A 24,104-nucleotide genomic window follows, 5' to 3' on the forward strand; every position below is an offset into this window, starting at 1 on the left:
TCCTCGGGATAGCATCATTTAAAGAACGAGGGTCAGCACGACGTAAAAAAAAACCAGAAAAAAAAATCGGAGGAACCTGCCAAAGATGAGGCCATTACGGCTCGCCTTTAGGTGTCCTCCTCGGGATAGCGTCATTTAAACAACGACGGTCAGCACGTGGTAAAAAAAAAACCAGAGCAGCCTGCCGAAGATGAGGCCATTACGGCTCGCCTTTAGGTGTCCTCCTCGGGATAGCGTCATCTTAAGAACGAGGGTCAGCCGACGTAAAAAAAATTGGAAAAAAAATAGTTGAAGCCTGCCAAAGATGCGGCCATTACGGCTCCCCTTTACGTGTCCTCCTCGGCACAGCGTCATTTAAAGAACGAGTGTCAGCACGTAGTAAAAAAAACCGGAGGAGTCTGTCGAAGATGAGGCCATTACGGCTCCCCTTTAGGTGTCCTCCTCGTAATAGCGTCATTTAAAGAACGAGGGTCAGCACGTAGTAAAAAATAACCGGAGGAGCCTGCCGAAGATGAGGCCATTACGGCTCGCCTTTAGGTGTCCTCCTCGGGATAGCGTCATTTAAAGAACGAGAGTCATCACGACGTAAAAAAAACCGGAAAAAACAAGAGGAGCCTGCCGAAGATGAGGCTATTACGGCTCGCCTTTAGGTGTCTTCCTCGGGATAGCGTCATTTAAAGAACGAGGGTCAACACGACGTAAAAAAAAACCGAAAAAAAATCGGAGGAACCTGCCAAAGATGAGGCCATTACGGCTCGCCTTTAGGTGTCCTCCTCGGATAGCGTCATTTAAACAACGAGGGTCAGCACGTGGTAGAAAAAACCAGAGCAGCCTGCCGAAGATGAGGCCATTACAGCTCGCCTTTAGGTGTCCTCCTCGGATAACATCATTTAAAGAACGAGAGTCATCACGACGTAAAAGAAAAACCGGAAAAAATATCGGAAGAGCCTTGGTGCACGAAATTATGATCTCCAGGCTCGAACAAATCCTGGTAATGGCTCCAAAGCTTGGTGCTTTGATCTTAATTCATAATTGTCACAACTTCGATACAACTAACCAGCAATTGCACTGGGTCGTCCAAGTAATACCTTACGTGAGTAAGGGTCGAATCCCACGGAGATTGTTGGTATGAAGCAAGCTATGGTCACCTTGTAAATCTCAGTCAGGCAGATATAAAGTGATAATGGTGTTTTCGAATAATAAATAATAGAATAGGGATAGAGATACTTATGTAAATCATTGGTAGGAATTTCAGATAAGCGAATGGAGATGCTTTTCGTTCCTCTGAACCTCTGCTTTCCTGCTATCTTCATCCAGTCAGTCTTACTCCTTTCCATGGCTGGCTTTATGCAAGGGCATCACCGTTGTCAGTGGCTACATCCCTCCTCTCAGTGAATCATATGCTCACGCACCCTGTCATGGCACGGCTATTCATCTGTCGGTTCCCGATCATGCTGGAATAGGATTCACCCTCTTTTTGCGTCTGTCACTAACGCCCAGCACTTGCGAGTTTGAAGCTCGTCACAATCATTCAATCATTGAATCCTACTCAGAATACCACAGACAAGGTTTAGACCTTCCGGATTCTCTTGAATGCCGCCATCATTCTAGCTTACGCCACGAAGATTCTGGTTAGGAGATCTAAGAGATACTCATTCTAGCTTAATTCATGTAGAACAGAAGTGTTTGTCAGGCACGCGTTCATAGGGGAGAATGGTGATGAGCGTCACACATAATCATCACCTTCATCACGTTCTTGGGTGCGAATGGATATCTTAGAAGAGAAATAAGAAAATTGAATAGAAAACAGTAGTACTTTGCATTAATCTTTGAGGAATAGCAGAGCTCCACACCTTAATCTATGGAGTGTAGAAACTCTACCGTTAAAAATACATAAGTGAAGGTCCAGGCATGGCCGAGATGGCCAGCCTCCTAAAACGTGATCAAAGGATCATAAGGTAATCTAAAGATGCCTAATACAATAGTAAGAGGTCCTATTTATAATAAACTAGCTACTAGGGTTTACATGAGTAAGTATTTGATGTATAAATCCACTTTCGGGGCCCACTTGGTGTGTGTTTGGGCTGAGCTTAAGTGTTGCACGTGCAGAGGCCATTTGTGGAGTTGAACGCCAGTTTTTGTGCCAGTTTGGGCGTTCAACTCTGGTTTTGGATCCTTTTCTGGCGCTGGACGCCAGATTTGGGCAGAAGGCTGGCGTTGAACGCCAGTTTACGTCGTCAATTCTTGGCCAAAGTATGGACTATTATATATTTCTGGAAAGCCCTGGATGTCTACTTTCCAACGCAATTGGAAGCGCGCCATTTCAAGTTTTGTAGCTCCAGAAAATCCACTTTGAGTGCAGGGAGGTCAGAATCCAACAGCATCAGTAGTCCTTTTTCAACCTCTGAATCTGATTTCTGCTCAAGTCCCTCAATTTCAGCCAGAAAATACCTAAAATCACAGAAAAACACACAAACTCATAGTAAAGTCCAGAAATGTGAATTTAACACAAAATCTATTAAAAACATCCCTAAAAGTAACTAGATCCTACTAAAAACATACTAAAAACAATGTCAAAAAGCGTATAAATTATCCGCTCATCACAACACCAAACTTAAATTGTTGCTTGTCCCCAAGCAACTGAAAATCAAAATAGGATAAAAAGAATAGAATATACTATAAATTCCAAACTATCAATGAAACAGAGCTTCAATCATATGAGCGGGACTTATAGCTTTTTGCCTCTTGAATAGTTTTGGCATCTCACTTTATCCATTGAGGTTCAGAATGATTGGCATCTATAGGAACTCAGAGTTCAGATAGTGTTATTGATTCTCCTAGTTCAGTCTGATGATTCTTGAACACAGCTATTTTATGAGTCTTGGCCGTGGCCCTAAGCACTTTGTTTTCCAGTATTACCACCGGATACATAAATGCCACAGACACATAATTGGGTGAACCTTTTCAGATTGTGACTCAGCTTTGCTAAAGTCCCCAATTAGAGGTGTCCAGGGTTCTTAAGCACACTCTTTTTTTTTTGCTTTGGACCTTGACTTTAACCGCTCAGTCTCAAGTTTTCACTTGACACCTACACGCCATAAGCACATGGTTAGGGACAACTTGGTTTAGTCGCTTAGACCAGGATTTTATTCCTTTAGGCCCTCCTATCCACTGATGCTCAAAGCCTTGGGATCCTTTTTATTTCCCTTGCCTTTTGGTTTTAAGGGTTATTGGCTTTTTGCTCTTGCCTCTTGGTTTTAAGAGCTTTGGCTTTTTCTGCTTGCTTTTTCTTTTTTCTTTCTATATTTTTTTTTTCGCCTATTTTTTTTTTCTGCAAGCTTTGTTCTTTGCTGCTTTTTCTTGCTTCAAGAATCATTTTTATGATTTTTCAGATTATCAAATAACATGTCTCCTAGTCATCATTCTTTCAAGAGCCAACATATTTAACATTCTTAAACAACAACTTCAAAAGACATATGCACTGTTCAATCATACATTCAGAAAACAAGAAGCATTGTCACCACATCAATATAATTAAACTAAGTTCAAGGATAAATTCAAAACTCATGTACTTCTTGTTCTTTTGAATTAAAACAGTTTTTATTTTAAGAGAGGTGATGGATTCATAGGACATTCATAACTTTAAGACAGAGTTACTAACTACTAATGATCATGTAATGAAGACACAAACATAGATAAGCACATAACATGGAAAATGAAAAATAGAGAAAGTAAGAACAAGGAATGAGTCCACCTTAGTGATGTCCTTGAGCTCTTCTATGTCTCTTCCTTGCCTTGGCTGCTCCTCCTTCATTGCTTTTAGATCTTCTCTGATTTCATGAAGGATGATGGAGTGCTCTTGATGTTCCACCCTTAGTTGCTTCCAATAATTGTGTGGAAGAAAATGTATCCCCTGAGGTATCTCAGGGATCTCTTGATTTGCAGTCAAATGTTCTACCACTGAGCTATAGACCCTTGATGGAAGCTTTTGTCTTCCCTTTCCTCTTTCTAGAGGTTTCTCTGGCCTTAGGTGCCATCAATGGTTATGGAAAAAACAAAAAAGCTATGCTTTTACCACACCAAACTTAGAATGTTGCTCGCCCTCGAGCAAAAGAAGAAAGAATCGAAGAATAAGAAGAAGATATGGAGGAGATGGATGGGAGTGTGTATTCGGCCATATGGGTGGGATTGGGTGGGAGAGAGATGTTGAATTTTTGAAGGTAGTGGGTATATGGATGTGAGTGGTAAATGGAAAAAAAGAAGGGATGATCATGAATGGAAAGAGAGATGATGAGGTAGGTGGGGATCCTGTGGGGTCCACAGATCCTGAGATGATCCTGTGGGGTCCACAGATCCTGAGGTGTCAAGGCATTTACATCCCTGCACCAATTTAGGCATGTAAAATGCCCTTGCACACAACTCTGGGCGTTCAGCGCCAGGTTGGTGCCCATTTTGGGCGTTCAACGCCCCTTTGCTGCCATTTCTGGCGTTGAACGCCAGAACCATGCTTGTTCTGGGCGTTCAGCGCCAGGATGCTCCCATTCTGGGCGTTCAGCGCCAGAACTATGCTCTGTTCTGGCGTTTGAACGCCAGACAGATGCTCCTCCAGGGTGTGATTTTTCTTCTGCTGTTTTTGATTCCGTTTTTGAATTTTTTTGTTTATTTTGTGACTCCACATGATCATGAACCTAAGAAAACATGAAAACAATAAAAATAAGAATTAGATAAACATTGGGTTGCCTCCCAACAAGCGCTTCTTTAATGTCAATAGCTTGACAGTGGGCTCTCATGGAGCCTCACATATGTGCAGAGCTTTGTTGAGACTCTCCAACACCAAACTTAGAGTTTGGATATGGGAGTTCAACACCAAACTTAGAGTTTGGTTGTGGCCTCCCAACACCAAACTTAGAGTTTGACTGTGGGGGCTCTGGTTGACTCTGCTTGGAGGAGAAGCTTTTTTCCTTGTCCAGATCTGACAGGATTCACCTCTTCCTCTGTGGCCAGGAAGGTCTTCCTAGGATGATGGATTCATCCTCTTCCTTTCCAGTATCCAGGACTATGAAATCAGCAGGGATGTAAAGGCCTTCAACCTTTACTAACACGTCCTCTACTTGTCCATAAGCCTGTTTTCTTGAGCTGTCTGCCATCTCTAATGAGATTTTAGCAGCTTGCACCCCATAGATTCCCAGTTTCTCTATTACAGAGAGGGGCATGAGGTTTATTCCTGAACCAAGGTCACACAGAGCCTTAAAGATCATGGTGCCTATGGTACAGGTATTATGAACTTTCCAGGATCCTGTCTCTTCTGAGGCAATGTCAGTTGATCCAGATCACTTAGTTCATTGATGAACAAGAGAGGTTCAACTTCCCAAGTATCAATGCCAAATAATTTGGCATTTAGCTTCATGATTGCACCAAGAAACTTGGTAGTTTGCTCTTCAGTAACATCCTCATTCTCTTCAGAAGAGGAATACTCATCAGAGCTCATGAAGGGCATAAGGAGGTTCAATGGAATCTCTATGGTCTCTAGATGAGCCTCAGAGTCCTTTGGTTCCTCAGAGGGAAGCTCCTTATTGACCACTGGACGTCCCAGGAGGTCTTCCTCCTTGGGATTCACGTCTCTCCTCTCCTCACAGGTTCGGCCATGGCGCTTATGTCAATGGCCTTGCACTCTCCTTTTGGATTCTCTTCTGTATTGCTTGGGAGAGTACTAGGAGGGATTTCAGTGATCCTTTTACTCAGCTGGCCCACTTGTGCTTCCAGATTTCTAATGAAGATCTTGTTTCATTCATGAAATTACAGTGGCTTAGATAGATCAGAGACTAGATTTGCTAAATTAGAAGCATTTTGTTCAGAGTTCTCTGTTGTTGCTGAGTTGATGATGGAAAAGGCTTGCTATTGCTAAACCTGTTTCTTCCACCATTATTAAAGCCTTGTTGGGGCTTTTGATCCTTCCATGAGAAATTTGGATGATTTCTCCATGTTGAGTTATAGGTGTTTCCATAAGGTTCACCTAAGTATTTACCTCTGCTATTGCAGGGTTCTCAGGATCATAGGCTTCTTCTTCAGAAGATGCCTCTTGAGTACTGTTGGATGCAGCTTGCATTCCATGCAGACTCTGAGAGATCATATTGACTTGCTGAGTCAATATTTTATTCTGAGCCAATATGGCATTCAGAGTATCAACTTCAAGAGCTCCCTTCTTCATAGGCTCCCATTACTCACGGATTCCTTTCAGAAGTGTACATGAACTGGTTATTAGCAACCATGTCAATGAGTTCTTGAGCTTCTGCAGGCGTTTTATTTAGGTGAATGGATCCACCTGCAGAAGTGTCCAGTGACATCTTTAATAGCTCAGATAAACCATCATAGAATATATCCAGGATGTCCATTCTGAAAGCATGTCAGAAGGACACTTTTTGGTCAACTGTTTGTATCTTTCCCAAGCTTCATAGAGGGATTCACCTTCTTTCTGTCTGAAGGTTTGAACATCAGCTCTAAGCTTGCTCAGCTTTTGAGGAGGAAAGTACTTGGCTAAGAAAGCCGTGACCAGCTTATCCCAAGAGTTCAGGCTGTCTTTGGGTTGAGAATCCAACCATAATCTAGCTCTGTCTCTTACAGCAAAAGGGAAAAGCATGAGCCTGTAGACTTCAGGATCTACTCCATTAGTCTTAACAGTATCACATATCTGCAAGAATTCAGTTAAGAACTGAAAAGGATCTTCAGATGGAAGTCCATGAAACTTGCAGTTCTGCTGCATCAGAGAAACTAATTGAGGTTTCAGCTCAAAGTTGTTTGCTCCAATGGCAGGAATGGAGATGCTTCTTCCATGTAAATTGGAATTAGGTGCAGTAAAGTCACCAAGCATCTTCCTTACATTATTATTATTTTGGCTGCCATCTCCTCTTCCTGTTTGAAAATTCCTAAAGGTGCTTACTGGTTAGTTGTAATTCAGAGTCCTTTCAGGTTCTGGATCTGCTTCAACAAGAATGTCTTGTCCTTGCTCCTGCTCATATGACAAAGAAGAAGGCACAGAAAAATAATAATAATAGAGATCTTTTTTTTTTTGAATGAGGGAGAGATGTTAGTAGATGAATAAAAAAAATATAGAAGGAGATGAGAGAGAAGAGAATTTTTGAAAATAATTTTGAAAAAGAGTTAGTGATTTTTGAAAATAGTTTTTGAAAAATGTTAGTAATTTTCAAAATTAAATTAAAAATAAAATAATTAATAAATTAAAAAGAAATTTTGAAAAAGGGGGAAGATATTTTCGAAAAATGAGAGAGAGAGTTAGTTAGGTAGTTTTGAAAAAGTTAAGGAACAAACAAAAAGTTAGTTAGTTAGTTGAAACAAATTTGAAAAGATAAGAAGTTAGGAAGTTAGAAAAGATATTTTGAAAAGATATTTTTGAAAAAGATAAGATAAGAGATATTTTGAAAAGATATGATAAATTAGTTTTGAAAAAGATTTGATTTTTAAAATCACAATTAATGACTTGATTCATAAGAAATCACAAGATATGATTCTAGAACTTAAAGTTTGAATCTTTCTTAACAAGCAAGTAACAAACTTCAAATTTTTGAATCAAAACATTAATTGATTAGTTATTTTCGAAAATTTGGTATAAAAATAAGAAAAAGATTTTTGAAAAAATTTTTTTTAATTTTCGAAAATAACTAAGAATTTTGAAAAAAGATAAGATTTTCAAATTGAAAATTTGATTTGACTCATAAGAAATAATTGATTTTTAAAAATTTTTGAAAAAGTCAATCAAATTTTCGAATTTGATGAGAGAAAAAGGGAAAGATATTTTTTTATTTTTGAAATTTTTATGAAAAACATGAAAATTATGCAATGCATGAAATTTTTAGATCAAAACAATGAATGCATGCAAGAATGCTATGAATGTCAAGATGAACACCAAGAACACCATAAATGTCAAGATGAACAACATAGACACAATTTTGAAAAAATTTTAATGCAAAGAAAACATGCAAGACACCAAACTTAGAATTCTTTAATGCTTACACACTAAGAATCCAAGAATGCATATGATAAACATGAAAAGACACAAAACAAAAAATCATCAAGATCAAACAAGAAGACTTACCAAGAACAACTTGAAGATCATGAAGAACACCATGAATGCATGAAATTTTCGAAAAATGAAGATGCACATACAATTGACACCAAACTTATGATATGACTCAAGACTCAAACAAGAACACAAAAATATTTTTATTTTTATGATTTTCTAAATTTTTTTGGATTTTTTTTTATTTTTCGAAAATTATATGAAAAAGAAAAAATAAGGATTCCAAAATTTTCAACATGAATTCCAGGAATCTTATGCTCTAAAGCTCCAATCAAAGGGTCAGGCATGGCTTAATAGCCAGCCAAGCTTTAGTATGTAACTCAGACATGACACGCCTGACATTCCTTACATTCAACAGCCAATTGGCTAAGAAAGATAAAGAAGCTCTTCTCTTGAGTATAAGGATTGAGACATGGCTTTACAGCCAGCCAGGCTTCAACATGCTTCATGAAACACTAGAATTCATTCTTAAAAATTCTGAAGCCATAGAATAATTTATTTTTGAAAACATTTTTTTTCTTTTTTTTTTTTTTTGAAAACAAAGGAGAAAATTTTGAAAGATTTTTGAAAAATTTTTGAAAATAAAACAAAAAGAAAATTACCTAATCTGAGCAACAAGATGAACCGTCAGTTGTCCAAACTCAAACAATCTCCGGCAACGGCGCCAAAAACTTGGTGCACGAAATTGTGATCTCTAGGCTCGAACAAATCCTGGTAATGGCTCCAAAGCTTGGTGCTCTGATCTTAATTCATGCTTGTCACAATTTCGATACAACTAACCAGCAAGTGCACTGGGTCGTCCAAGTAATACCTTACGTGAGTAAGGGTCGAATCCCACGGAGATTGTTGGTATGAAGCAAGCTATGGTCACCTTGTAAATCTCAGTCAGGCAGATATAAAGTGATAATGGTGTTTTCGAGTATTATATAATAAAATAGGGATAGAGATACTTATGTAATTCATTGGTAGGAATTTCAGATAAGCGAATGGAGATGCTTTTCGTTCCTCTGAACCTCTGCTTTCCTACTATCTTCATCCATTCAGTCTTACTCCTTTCCATGGCTGGCTTTATGTGATACATCACCACTGTCAATGGCTACTTTCGTCATCTCTCGGGAAATGATCCAATGCCTGTCACGGCCGGCTAATCGTCTGAGGCATCACCTTGTCAATGGCTTCATCTTATCCTCTCAGTGAATAATATGCTCACGCACCCTGTCACGGCAGGGCTATTCATCTGTCGGTTCTCGATCATGCTGGAATAGGATTTACTATCCTTTTGCGTCTGTCACTAACGCCCTGCAATCGCGAGTTAGGAGCTCGTCACAGTCATTCAATCATTGAATCCTACTCGGAATACCACAAACAAGGTTTAGACCTTCCGGATTCTCTTGAATGCCGCCATCATTCTAGCTTACGCCACGAAGATTCTGGTTAGGAGATCTAAGAGATATTCATTCTAGCTTAATTCATGTAGAACGGAAGTGTTTGTCAGGCACGCGTTCATAAGGGAGAAGGATGATGAGCGTCACACATAATCATCACCTTCATCACGTTCTTGGGTGCGAATGGATATCTTAGAAGCGAAATAAGAAGAATTGAATAGAAAACAGTAGTACTTTGCATTAATCTTTGAGGAACAGCAGAGCTCCACACCTTAATCTATGGAGTGTAGAAACTCTACCATTAAAAATATATAAGTGAAGGTCCAGGCATGGCCGAGATGGCCAGCCCCCTAAAACGTGATCAAAGGATCATAAGGTAATCCAAAGATGCCTAATACAATAGTAAGAGGTCCTATTTATAATAAACTAGCTACTAGGGTTTACATGAGTAAGTATTTGATGTATAAATCCACTTCCGGGGCCCACTTGGTGTGTGTTTGGGCTGAGCTTAAGTGTTGCACGTGCAGAGGCCATTTGTGGAGTTGAACGCCAGTTTTTGTGCCAGTTTGGGCGTTCAACTCTGGTTTTGGATCCTTTTCTGGTGCTGGACGCCAGATTTGGGTAGAAAGCTGGTGTTGAACGCCAGTTTACGTCGTCAATTCTTGGCCAAAGTATGGACTATTATATATTTCTGGAAAGCCCTAGATGTCTACTTTCCAACGCAATTGGAAGCGTGCCATTTCGAGTTCTGTAGCTCCAGAAAATCCACTTTGAGTGCAGGGAGGTCAGAATCCAACAGCATCAGCAGTCCTTTTTCAACCTCTGAATCTGATTTCTGCTCAAGTCCCTCAATTTCAGCCAGAAAATACCTGAAATCACAGAAAAACACACAAACTCATAGTAAAGTCCAGAAATGTGAATTTAACACAAATCTATTAAAAACATCCCTAAAAATAACTAGATCCTACTAAAAACATACTAAAAACAATGTCAAAAAGCGTATAAATTATCCGCTCATCAACGCACTAGGAGACGCCATGACCCTGTCATCTACGCCAGACAAGAATGGCGGCACACTACAGGTTGGGGAACCGAAGACGCTCGTCGGAAGGACGACGAAGGAAGAACGAGGAGAACGCGGGGACTCGAAATAATGGGGGCGACCCCATTTCATCGTTCCATACTCGAGGTCCGGCTGCCAAAACACTTTGACAAGCCAACGGACATGAGGTACGACGGAACGCAAGACCCGCTGGAACACCTCACGGCCTTTGAGGCCAGAATGAACCTTGAGGGAGTGGGAGACGAGGTAAGATGCCTCGCCTTCCCGGTCACCCTGGCGGGGCCTGCAATACGGTGGTTCAATAACCTCCCGCAGGGCTCGGTGACCGGCTTCGCAGACATCAGCCACGCCTTCTTAGCCCAATTCACGACTAGGATCGCAAAGGCGAAGCACCCAATCAACCTGCTCGGGGTAACCCAGCAACCCGACGAGTCGACTAGGAAATACTTAGAAAGATTCAACGATGAATGCCTGGAAATCGACGGACTGACAGACTCGGTCGCGAGTTTATGCCTGACGAATGGACTTCTGAACGAGGACTTCAGAAAGCACCTTACCACGAAACCAGTGTGGAGTATGCAGGAAATCCAATGTATGGCCAAGGAGTACATCAACGACGAAGAAGTGAGCCGAGTCGTGGCTGCCAACAAACGGCAGCCCGCTCACAATCAAGACCAGCACCGCGGAAGCGGAGAAGGACAAAAGGAACACGCCAGAGACGGCGGCCCGAGCAAGGCTCCCAGACCATTTCCTCGTGTTGGGAAGTTCACCAACTACACCCCCCTCACCGCGCCGATCATGGAAGTTTATCAACAAATTACCGAAAAGGGGATCTTGTCGAAGCCCCGACCACTGAAGGAACGAACAAGGGGAAACCAAAGCCTCTACTGTGACTATCACAAGGGCTATGGGCATAAAACCCAAGACTGCTTCGATCTAAAGGACGCGCTGGAGCAGGCCATCAGGGATGGAAAGCTAGCCGCATTTTCCCACCTCATAAGGGAGCCGAGGCAACGAAATTGCGACCACGATGGTGAGTATAAGACTCGGGCACCGAAGCGATGCCAAGAACCGGAGGACGACGACCAGGGCCTCACCATAGTGAACGTGGTAACAGCTAGGAATGCAGCACCTAGGTCAAAGTCGGCACACAAGAAAGACGCCAAAGTCCTGGTGGTCTCCTCATCCTCCACACGAAGCACTAGGAAGCTCCCACCCATTTCGTTCGGCCCGGAAGATCAGTGGTTCGACGAGATCGGAGAGAGTCCTCCCATGGTCATAACGGCCAGGGTAGGAACCGGTCTCGTCAAACGAATCCTTGTAGATACGGGGCAGACTCGAACATCATGTTCCGCAATGTGTTCGATGCTTTGGGCCTGAGGGACGACGACCTACAGACGCACCAGCACGGTGTCGTAGGGCTTGGCGACCATTTCATCAAGCCAGATGGCATAATTACCCTGCCGATCTCACTGGGACAAGGACAGGGGAAGAGAACGGTAATGGCCGAATTTGTGATCCTACGGGACTCCACAGCCTACAACATCATCCTGGGGAGAAAGACAATCAACGACCTAGGAGGAGTCATCAGCACAAGGATGTTAGTAATGAAGTTCATAACTGAAGAAGGTTTAGTAGGATCTGTGAGAGGAGACCTGGAAACGGCAGTCGCTTGCGACAACGCCAGTCTCTCGTTAAGGAAAAAGTCTAAAGAGGCATCGGGAATACTTCTCGCCGACCTGGATGCCAGAGTCGATGACAAACCGAGACCCGAACCCGAAGGGGACCTAGAGAAGTTTAGGGTCAGGAACTCAGAGGAAAAATTCACGTTCGTGAATAGGAACCTCCCCCATGAGTTAAAAGAACCTTTGATGGAAATGATCAGAGCTAATGGCGATTTGTTTGCCTGGACACCTGCCGACATGCCGGGCATAAACTCCAATCTCATGTCGCACCACCTAGCCGTCAGACCGGAAGCCAAACCAGTGGCCCAAAGAAGGAGAAAAATGTCTCAGGAGAGAGTGGAGGAAGTGTACAGACAGACGGCCGGCCTCCTCGAAGCAAGGTTCATCCGGGAGCTAGACTATTCGACCTGGCTATCAAACGTGGTCTTGGTAAAAAAGCACAATGGGAAATGGAGAATGTGTGTGGACTACTCCGATCTTAATAAAGCATGCCCTAAGGATTGCTACCCCCTTCCCAACATCGACGCACTCGTCGACGCGGCTGCGGGATACCGGTATCTGAGTTTTATGGATGCCTACTCCGGTTACAATCAGATACCGATGCACTGGCCAGACGAGGATATAACGGCGTTCATAACGCCAGGGGGACCTACTGCTATAGAGTGATGCCGTTTGGCCTAAAGAACGCAGGGGCAATGTACCAGAGACTGATGAACAAAATATTCAGCAACCTCATCGGCAAAATGGTAGAAGTCTAAGTGGATGATATCCTCGCAAAAACCACCCGCCCAGACGATCTCATAAGTGACCTGGAGAACGTGTTCGCGTTCCTCCGACAACACGGCATGAGGCTCAACCCGCTTAAGTGCGCTTTTGCCATGGAGGCCGGAAAATTTTTGGGATTCATGATAACCTAGAGGGGAGAAGAGGCCAACCCTGAAAAGTGCCAAGCAATACTCTAGATGAGGAGTCCGGGCTGCATTAAAGATGTTCAGCAGCTGACGGGAAGGCTCACAGCGTTGTCCCGATTCCTCGGTGCGTCAGCAGCAAAGGCCCTACCCTTTTTTGCTTTGATTAAAAAGGGAATAGCATTTGAGTGGACCCCCGCGTGCGAAGAAGCCTTCAACCACTTCAAAGAGATTCTAGCAGCACCCCCAATGCTCGGGAAGCCGAAAGCCGGAGAACCACTCTATCTATACCTAGCCATCACAGAGGGGGCGCTCACAACGGTATTGGTACGGGAAGAAGGGAAGGCCCAGCAACCGATCTACTTTGTGAGTAGAGCACTGCAAGGGGCAAAACTCAGATACAGCAAGCTAGAGAAGCTGGCGTTGGCACTTCTGGTCTCCTCCCGCCGATTGCGACAATACTTCCAGAGTCACCAGGTGGTCGTGAAAACGGACCAGGGGATTCGTCAGGTGCTCCAAAAGCCCGATCTAGCGGGAAGAATGATGACCTGGGCCATCGAACTATCCCAATACGACATAGGCTACGAACCCCGACACGCGATTAAGGTGCAAGCAATGGCCGACTTCCTGGTGGAAGTAACTGGGAATCCAACGGAGGACACGGACACACGGTGGAAGCTCCATGTAGATGGAGCCTCCAACCAGACGTCTGGGGGCGCCAAGATCATTTTAGAAAGTCCGGCAGGAGTCGTCTATGAACAATCGATTAAGTTTGAGTTTCCCGTATCAAACAACCAAGCAGAATACGAAGCCCTCCTAGGGGGTTTAGTTCTAGCCCAGGAAGTCGGAGCCAAGAGGTTGGAAATATGCAGTGACTCGCAAGTCATCACTTCGCAAGTGAACGGGAGCTATCCAGCCAGAGATTCATTACTACAGAAGTACTTAGAGAAGGTCAAAGAGCTGGGCAAACAATTTGAAGAGGTCACGGTCCAACACATTTCCAGGGAGAGGAACACACGGGCTGACCTCCTATCCAAGCTGGCGAGCACAAAACCTGGAACCGGCAACCGCTCCCTCATCCAGGGCATCACGAAAGAGCCAGCAGTTGCCCTCCACCTGACCAAATCAGCCCCTTCTTGGATGGACCCCATCGCTGACTTCTTGGAAAACGGCAAACTCCCCCAGGACGAGAAGGATGCCAAAGCGATAAGAAGGGAGGCCGCCAAATATACGATCATACAGGATCAGCTATTCAAAAAGGAACTCAGCCAACCTTTGCTGAAGTGTCTGCACCCCGACCAGACGGACTACGTTCTCAGAGAAGTCCATGAGGGGTGCTGCGGCCACCGTATCGGGGGCAAAGCCCTAGAAAGGAAGCTCATCCGAGCTGGGTACTACTGGCCGACCATGATGAATGACTCCAAGGAGTTTATAAGGAAATGCGCAAAGTGTCAACAAAACGCCAACTTCCACAGAGCGCCAGCCTCCGAGCTGAGTTTACTAACGTCCACTCGACCCTTCGCACAGTGGGGAGTCGACCTCTTGGGACCCTTCCTAATTGGCCCAGGACAGGTCAAATACCTCATAGTTGTCATCGACTACTACACCAAATGGATAGAGGCTGAACCGCTTGCCAGCATATCCTCATCCAATTGTAGGAAGTTCATGTGGAGGCAGGTGATAACTCGCTTCGGCATCCCGGAAATCGTCATCTCAGATAACGGGACGCAATTCACTGACAAGAAGTTCGCAGAGTTTCTCATCGGCTTGGGGATAAAACAGAAGTTCTCCTCAGTCGAACACCCCCAAACAAACGGGCAAGTGGAATCTGTAAATAAGATCATCTTACTGGGTCTTAAAAAGCGTTTAGATAGCAAGAAAGGCGCGTGGGCCGACGAGCTCGCCTCGGTTCTCTGGTTCTATCGGACAACCGAGCAAAGCTCCACCGGGAAAACTCCCTTTCGCTTAACATATGGGGTCGAAGCCGTGATACCTGTGGAGATCGGAGAGCCGAGTCCGCGGCTATTCCTTGCCGGAGTAGAAGAAGCAGTGGACAAAGATCTGGTGGACGAGGTCAGAGAGATGGCCCATTTGTCAGAGGTAGTGCTGAAACAGAGGATAGCCCTGCGATACAACACCAAGGTCCTCAGAAGGGAATTTGAGGAAAGATACCTCGTCCTACGATGAAACAACATCGGGCCGCCGTCCCCAAGAGAAGGAAAACTGGCGGCAAACTGGGAAGGCCCCTACAGAGTCAGAGAAGTGCTTGGCAAAGGCGCCTACAAGCTGGAAAGTCTCGACGGCAAAGAAATCCCGAGAACATGGAACGCAGGTAACCTAAGAAGATTCTACTCGTAGCTTGAGCACATTAGCCAAGCGGCCCAGCGAGTTAGATAGGTGTTTAATCTTATCAAATGTTAATTTCCAATTATTTACTCTCATTAAACACCTACCGTGTTCAAAGAACTGTCTAGCTAATGACTACTTTTTACTTGTCCAAATTCTCCTATCTACTATTCCCCAATATGTATCGAATGACAAACGGGACAACGATACGGCAACCCGGGATTGATCACCCCGAGAGCCAAACACGTCAAAGCCATAACAAACGGCCGCGATAATAAGACCAAGACGGTTTCGCCTGAGTTACCAACATAACGGCAGAACGGACACAAGCAATAAGTTCACACCGAAAAAACGGTAACAAAACAAAACGCTACTAAACAAAACAGATAAAGGCGATAATTAGAAGCCGACCAGGCGACCACTAAAGTATAAAAGTTAACGGTTTCAACAAGTATTCTACAAGGAAACAAAAGCGCAAGTTACAAGAGTTCACTTCCGAGGCATATCGACAATCTTGCCGTCCTGGATTGTTTTGAAGACTCCAATAGCCGACGTGTCGAATTTTGGAACCACGACCTTCACCTAGGCCTTGAGAGCCTCCTCGGTCATAAAGATTGCGTTCTTTCCCTGCTCCCTGACCGCCTTGTATTTCCTTTTCAACTCTTCCGCCTCGGCTCGCGCAGCCTCAGTCGATGAGACGGCCGCGTCACGTTCCTTCTCCGCAACGACCACCCGACCTTGCGCGGCATTGAGCTGGCTCACTAGAGTCATCTTCCGCTCGGTTAAACGGGAGACGGTGGCGTCGGAGGCATTCATTTTTTTCTCAAAGGACGCAGCCTTCTCCTCGGCATCCTTGCGCCCCCTCTCCGCCGCGGCCAATTGCTCTTGAAGCTTTTCAACCTGGACCTTGAATTCGTTGTTGGCCTGGGTGGCAGTATCGAGCTTCCTTCGCAACGCCTGCATGCCCAACAACTCGAACTCGGCCTTCCGAGCTATCACCGCCCCACGGAGAAGGGTACGATACATCAACCTCGCCTGCCCCGTGAGTTCGGTTCCAAGGAAGTGATCCTCCGTACCGGGAATCAGTTGATTATCAATAAAGGCCCCAGCGTCGAAGTTCCTCTCCATCACGGTGAGAGCCCCCTCCGGGCTGGAAGATGCCCTTCGTCTTTTGGGAGTGGGGACAAGCTTCATATCATCATGCTCCCGCTGAGTAGGGGGCGACTGCTCAATACTGGCCGTCTCATCGGGAGCGGGAGAAGCCTGCCTCCCGACGAAATTCTTATCGGACGTCTCGACGTCTCGGGGGGAAGGTACAACTTGATTCTCCTTTTCCCCGGAAGGGCCTTTCGGCTTCCCAGCATCCTTCTCGTCAGCCTTCTCCTCATCGCTATCCTCTAAGAAGGTCTTGACCAAATTTTCGAGTCCGGTCACCGAAGCAGACATCTCCACTACAACAGAGAAACAAATACGATTAGTCGTGAAGTCGGGAAGAGCAAATTAAATAACAAACAATGCAAAAGTACAAGACAAAACAGCTCACAAATATAACTCCTGGCGGACTCCCGTTCACCCATAAGGCTTTCCAAAAAGAGCAAATAACACATCGGCAATCCTCTTATTTACAGGGGACATTCCCTTGTAGGTCACCTTAATGAAAGAATTAGACCCCGCCCCAAAGCTCCAATACGTCGGGATGAGGCGTTCCCCCTCTAACGACAACCAAAAGGGATGGCGACCTTTAACGGGGCGAACTTTGAAGAATTTGTCCTTGAACCCATGATAGGAGTCCTCGAACAGGCCAAATACCCTCCGACCTTGGGCAGATCAGAAGGACAGGAACCCTTTCCTCGCCTTCCTTTGTCTGGAGGGGTTGGTAAGGTTGAAGAAGAAGAGGAAGACATCCACCGACACCAGCAACTCGAGATATTCACAAACCATCTCAAAACAGTGGATAGAAGCCCAGCTGTTCGGATGGAGCTGTGACGGCAACACGGATATCCGATTAAGAAGCGACATCTGGAAATCGGAAAACGGAATGCAAACGCCGACCTGGGTGAACATGGCTTTGTAAAACCAAATCCAGTCGGCAACCCGAGAAGAGCAAAAATTGATCTCGTACAACCGCTCGTTGGGGGCAGGAACGAAGGTCTCATAATTGGCCTCCTCGTCTGTCCCCCCGCAAAGATACCCGGCCTGCCGAAATTCCGTCAACTCCTCCAAATCCATTTGATTTGGCGAGTCCTTCACATCTGAGGTCACCCAAGCGTAGGGATCATAGTTCACGGCGGAAACAGAAGCCCGGGAGACGACGCGAGGCATACCTACAATGGGGATACCACTCCATTAGTCTATGAGGTTGGGAGTCCGGGAATGACCCAGAAACTATGTCCATCCTATTCAAACAGTTAAGATCAAGCATGACTAAAGCTATACTTATCACGCAAGCCACTTAAAAACCTACCCTGGAATGGTACCCCTCCCCCAACACATCTACTTAGCACTAAAAAGTCATCTAACAACAAAAATCAAGCAAGACACAAATAACAAGCATACAACAACGAAGCAGAAAAGAGAAAGGACCAAAGGTTACCTGAAATGGTTGTAAAAACGGAGAGGGAAGAAGGAGAAATGCACAAAGATGCTAGGATGAAGCCCTGGGATGCTCTGGGGTGCTCTGGGATTTTCTGGATGCAGAAGAATGAAATGGTAGAAGCGAGAATGGAAAAAGAAAAATTGAAACAAACTGTTTAAAAACCGCTACACAAAGCGCGAAAGGGCCAGGGGCAAAATGATCTTTACGTGCAGGATTTTGCAACCCATTATGAGAATTTAATGCTCAACGCAAAGAACGAAGCGACGAACGGTTGCCTCAGCAACCAAAAGACACGCGCGAAGGGGGCACGTCCCTCCCACGGGCGGCCAACCTGACGACGACGCATGGAACAAGAAGTAACACGCCACTAATAGCTCTTACGACTATTACTAGCGCGTGGGGGCACTGTTACGGCCTGGCCCAAGTCCCCTCACGGGCTGGCCCGACCCGAGAGCCACCCGACCTAAACGGTCGAAGGTGGGACGCCCCGCAGCCGACCCGGACACGCGTCCCTGACAGCTCTGTTACAGCTGTGAGGAGCACACCTCGGAGCAAGTGGGCCTGCCCTTATCGGGCCCACCTCTGACACAGTATATAAGGGGAAGGACCTACCCTTCCCCCAAGGTACATGACATGACTCTATCCCTTTTTCGCCTGCACACTTCATTGACTTGCGCGTCGAAGTGTCTTTGCAGGTGACCCCCCCCCCTCCACATCCATAGAGCTCGGGACCTCGCCTACTCCAACCCGAAGACGTACGACCAGACGACCTCCCCCCTTTTTGTTGATCAGGACATTCACCCGATCGGTCCGGTACCCGACCTACCGAACAATAATTAAATCATTTTATTAGTAAAAAAATTAATTAGATTCTCGTAATTTTCATCTTTTAGAAAATATACACTAATCCTACAATATATATTTTTTTGAAATATTTTATAATTCATCCTACACTAAATATAAAAACAAATGTTAAAAAAAAGTTAAAAGAACTTAATTGAAAATTTTTATCTAATATAGATCAGAGACTTAACATAATTACAAATTTTTAATTATAAAGAGTTAAATAAAAATTTGATAAAACTATAAAAATTAATAGAATAATTAAATTTAATGTTTATAATTATATTTTACTATTGTAAAATATGAATAGTTTTCAAATTATCTAACTAAAAAATTAAAACACTAAAATAGTAATTTAAATTATAATATATACTTTAGAATTCGATCATTCTAAGTTTCATATTAAAAAAAACAATTAAATTTTTTTTTATTGTCAATACAATCAAATATCTCTCTTTATATATATGTTATCAAACAAGTATTTAAAAATTCATCTCCTTTATGATTATGAAGCCGATTCTTTATAATATTTATAATTTAAAAAGTTCTTTCAACTGGTGTAGTTACTATGACAAAATTAAAGCTAACGTTAAAAAAAAAGAAACAGTTATGGACAAATAATATTATTCTTTCAAATCTCAACCAATTTCTAATAAAGAACATGAATTTATTTAAGTTCGAGAATTGATTATGAAAATCCATATTTAAAATAAAATTCTCAAATTGACTATTAAATACTAAAAATTGAGTAAAAAATTCTAATGGAATCAAATTAATTAATTTAATATAGAAAAATAATTATTATTGTTATATACTACTCAAAATTTTTAAATTATAGTGAGAGTCTCACATCTTAATATATAAATCTGTCTTTGGTTAGGCATATACTAAAATTAATTATTAAAATAAGTTATTACTCATTAGTATAGAATATATATTAAAATATAAAATAAATTTAATTATTTATTATAAATTAATTTTAAGTTTAATTATTTATTTATAGCTTTAGTTTCAGAAATTTATTTATTAAAGATAATTAAAGTAAGTTTTATTAATTGAGTTTGAAATAAATTAAGATTCTTATTCAATTTATAATTATTGAAGTATTTTCTATATTTAAATTATAAAATTTAGTAATTATAAAATAATAAGAATTTTATATGATTTTGTTTAAATAATTGAGATTTCAGAATTTAATACTTTCAATTTTTATAGACAAAGAAAATTAATTATATTATCTCTAATTTTAAATTAAAATACTTGATTGGAAGTCAATTAACAAATTGATAATTAAATAATATTTTAAAAATAATCTTAATAAAGGATTAAATTGGATTTTTAATTAATACTCTATACCCCTAATTTTATTAAAATTACCTAAACTGCCATAATCCTAACCCTCTACCCCACCGCCATCCCCTTCCCCAAACCTAAACCCAATTGCTTCAGGAAACAAAAGCAGAGAAAGAAAGAAAGAAAAGAAAGGGGAGACAGGAGCAGGGGAAGGAGAGAAGAGGGGGAGTTGCGATCCGAAGAGGAAGGAGAAGGGAGACCGCCGCTGCTAGCTGTGCCACTGCCACCACATCCAGCTGCCGTCGCACCGCTGTGTTGCACAGAGGAGGGAGAGAGCGCGAAGAGCGGAGGGAAGAGAGAGGAAGAACGTGCGCGAGGTTGCTCAGCCGCAGGGAGAGGAGATATGCATCTCGCCCGTCGCCGCCGGTCCGTCCAGCCCGACCCGTCGCCGTTGGTTCGCCTTGGAGCCGCCGTTGTCGCCATTGAAACCGAGGAGAGAGAGGGAGTTCGTGAGAAGAGAGGGGACGCGCGTGTGGCGTCGCCTTTGTCGTCTTCAACTGAACCGCCACCAGATCCGCTGCTGCCGGAGCTTTTGGTCGTGCCTCTGCTACAAAGGAACGCAGCTGCCGCCTGAGACCCTCTGCCGTCACCAGAAAAAACTCTTCCGGTAAGGTTTTAAGTATTGGGTTTCGTTTCTTTTGAGTTTTTGGAAATGTTACAATCATTGCATGTTAGTTTCAGTGCCCTCGCCGAAGCTCCACGCCACCGCCGCTGCCACCAGAAACTGCCACTGAAGCCTAGGTCTGCTTGGTAAGCTCGAATCTTGCCTCAGATCTTCTTTTTTGTTAAGTTGGTTTACCGTGAGTTATTACTGAGGTTGTCTACATCAGGTTATACAATCACCGCGAGTTTCTCTATTGTACGCCGCCGTCAAAGCTACCATCCCGCTGCTTCCGCCTTTGCTCTGAGTCGTTGTTACAGCGAGTGTTGTTGTCGTTGCGGCTACTCGGTTTAGTCGTTCCTCTTTAGTACGGTAAGCTATTCCTTGTTTCAGTTTTGAACTCTTTTAGTCGCTGCTCTGTTGTATATTGTTAAGATTCTTGCGACGTTAACGTTTTAGGATTTAGTCTCCGGGGCCACACGTTGCGATTAAGGTTGCTTCTGTTGTGGCGGAAGTGAGTGGAGCTGAGGTCGCGGTTGTCGTTGTTTTCGGGCCGAGGAAAAAGGCTTATGTGTTTCGACTTATCGAGGTAGGTGTTTTCTTAAAATTTATTTTATCTTATAGAGTTGTTATAAATAGATATTAATGTGAAAAACATATGTCTGTGATTATGATTGTCTTATGAATGTGGTTGTTTGCTGGACTGAATAACTGATTGCTTGATTGCTTGAGTGGTGTGTGACTTTTTAAAAGAAATTAGTTTGAAAAGTTATTTAATTGATTATTATGAAAAGTGGTTTTTCTTGGTTTTGAATTTAACTTGATAATGTAAATGAATCAGCTTTGAAAATGATTTAAGATATGAAAATGAATTAATTTTGGAAGAGGTTTAATTTTGAATTAGTTTGATTTTATAAATGATTTAATATTTGAGCTGGTTTAATTTTGAAAAAGATTTATTATTGGAAATGGTTGGATTTGAAAATAATTTGATATTAGAACTGGTTGAATTTTGGAAAATGATTGAGATTTGGAAATGGTTGAGAAAGAGTTTGAGGAATATTTGGATGGGTCCCGAAAAGAGTGATAGAGTTCGAGTTTTAGAAGAGATACTGTCGAAATTTTATAAAATTGGAAGTTTTGTTTGAAGTAATTATTTAAAAAGATTTGGTTTTAAACATTATATGTTTTAAGATTGATTTATTTAGAGAAGAAAGAATTATGTTTTGAATTGGGATCGTTGATGAACAGAATGGAAAGAAGGATGATGAGGATTGATTTTGAAATATGATTTCTTGAAATGAATTTGGAAATGAGATATAGATTGACGAATGATGATAATATTGAGAATGACTTAGATATTGATGAATGTTGAATGAATTATTCATATTTCTTATGAATTTGAATTATCTGAGACACGAGTTTTCCTGGGTAGACGCAGTGGCTTGCCACCACTTGTTCCAGGTTGAGACTTGATACTCTGTTGATCCTATGACGTAAGAGTGACTGGACACTTATAAATTCCCGGAAATGGTACCTCCATTGAGCAATTTGATATATATATGAGAAAAAACTATGCATAGACTCATGGGGATGCGCGTCGGGGACAGTCCAAAGGTTTAGCAAACCAGACTTGTCGGGTTGGCTGTATAACTGACAGATGAGCTCATTAGCCATAGGATAGGCATGCATCATATGCATTTGTATGCTTTGCTTGGGTTTGAATTTATTTTGGTTTGCCTAATTATTAAACTGTTATTAACTGCTACTTGAGCTATTTGCTATAACTGTTACCTAAACTTGTACTTTTCTTGTCTGTTTTGCTTGTGTTTGTCCTAGTGTGCTACTTTTGAGAATGAACTTTGGTGCTGAATTGATGATTATGTTGATTGATTGTGTGGTTATTTTTTATTAAGATTTTCTTATAAGAAAAAAAAGGTTTTGGATTTCTGGATATTTAAATATTGATTTTCGAAAAAGGTTTTTGGATGACTAGTTGTTAGTTTTTAAAAGATTCAAAGGACGAACAATAATCACTGAGTTTAAAAATAGATTTTTCTTTAAATATCTTATTATGACAATTCTGAAACTCTGTGGTGAGACCGTGTGGTTAGGTTCTCACCCCCTACAGCTTTATCTTTTCAGGAGACGGATGAAAAAGCTCACGAATAGTTGTATTGCATTTTAATTAGTCAATAATGTTGTTTAGTTTTTATTTATTTACCCTTTGCCATCAATATTATATTATGTAAGAGGAATAAGAATTGTATAATTTGTATGTATATAATATGTATAAGTTACTTGAGTAAGAAGTTTTGTACATGTATATACTTGTTTTGTTTTATCTAAAATGTATTCTTTTTCCGCTTTTTTAAAAAGAATAATGATACGATTTCGAGTCAAAGACTTCTATTTTATTATTAAATATATGAAGTCGTCGTAATACTTCTTGCTATCAAAATAGCATAATAAAAAACATGTCATTCTAATAGTGAGAGTGTTACAATATCCATAATAACTTTTGAAAAAAGAAATATAGAAACGAGTGATGGAGTGTGTAATGGCATAGAAAAATCAGGGATAGAAAAAAAAAAAATCATTACGTGGGTGATGTCATAAGATATTTCGGAGTTCACGTATTCACCATTTTGTTACAATTTCTAACACACCTATTCATATTTTTTTAATAATGCCTAATATTCAAACCTATTTATATTAATGGACCCAAACCCAATTATATTGGTTATAGAATGAGTGTGATGGGTGATATACATACAATGCAATACACTAATTTGGTATAGTCGCGTACTCTAATATTTTTTTTTTTTTTTTATCAAAAATAAGAGACTCGAATCCGCAATCTTTTAATTGAGTATGAAAAGATTATGCCATTTGAGCTATAACCCATTGGCGGATACTCTAATACTTACCTCACTCTTCTATTTTAAAATGTATTTGCAATTTTAAATTTATTTTGTATATATAATAATTTACTATCACTTAAATAAATTTTTAAATAATACTTCGATCTGTGTCAGTTTTCTTCTTTCTTCTTTCTAGACTTATGATTTATAAATTTTTTAATAAGTGCTTTATCATGTCTTTTTTTTAAGCTAACGAGTAAACAACATATGATAATACATGTCAATATAAATCATATCAAAATAAATATAAATTATAATGTCATTAAAATTTATTTGTGGACAAAAATTTTAACACATATAATATT

At 41.8% G+C, this 24,104-nt stretch overlaps 1 protein-coding gene and 1 non-coding gene across 2 annotated transcripts; both read left to right on the forward strand.

Moving 5' to 3' along the window:
• The first annotated feature begins 6,397 nt into the window (after window positions 1–6,397).
• On the forward strand, window positions 6,398–6,505 carry LOC112761034 (small nucleolar RNA R71). Its single transcript, XR_003181443.1, has one exon. It is a non-coding gene; the product is annotated as a small nucleolar RNA R71 (small nucleolar RNA).
• A 4,128-nt stretch (window positions 6,506–10,633) lies between these two features.
• Window positions 10,634–11,923, forward strand: LOC112757473 (uncharacterized). The gene has a single exon (XM_025806053.1). The coding sequence runs from the start codon at window positions 10,634–10,636 to the stop codon at window positions 11,921–11,923; it is 1,290 nt and encodes a 429-aa protein (XP_025661838.1).
• The last annotated feature ends 12,181 nt before the right edge of the window (window positions 11,924–24,104 follow it).

The sequence above is a fragment of the Arachis hypogaea genome, chromosome 16 (genome assembly GCF_003086295.3).
Source record: "Arachis hypogaea cultivar Tifrunner chromosome 16, arahy.Tifrunner.gnm2.J5K5, whole genome shotgun sequence".
In the NCBI taxonomy this organism is placed as follows: Eukaryota; Viridiplantae; Streptophyta; class Magnoliopsida; order Fabales; family Fabaceae; genus Arachis; species Arachis hypogaea.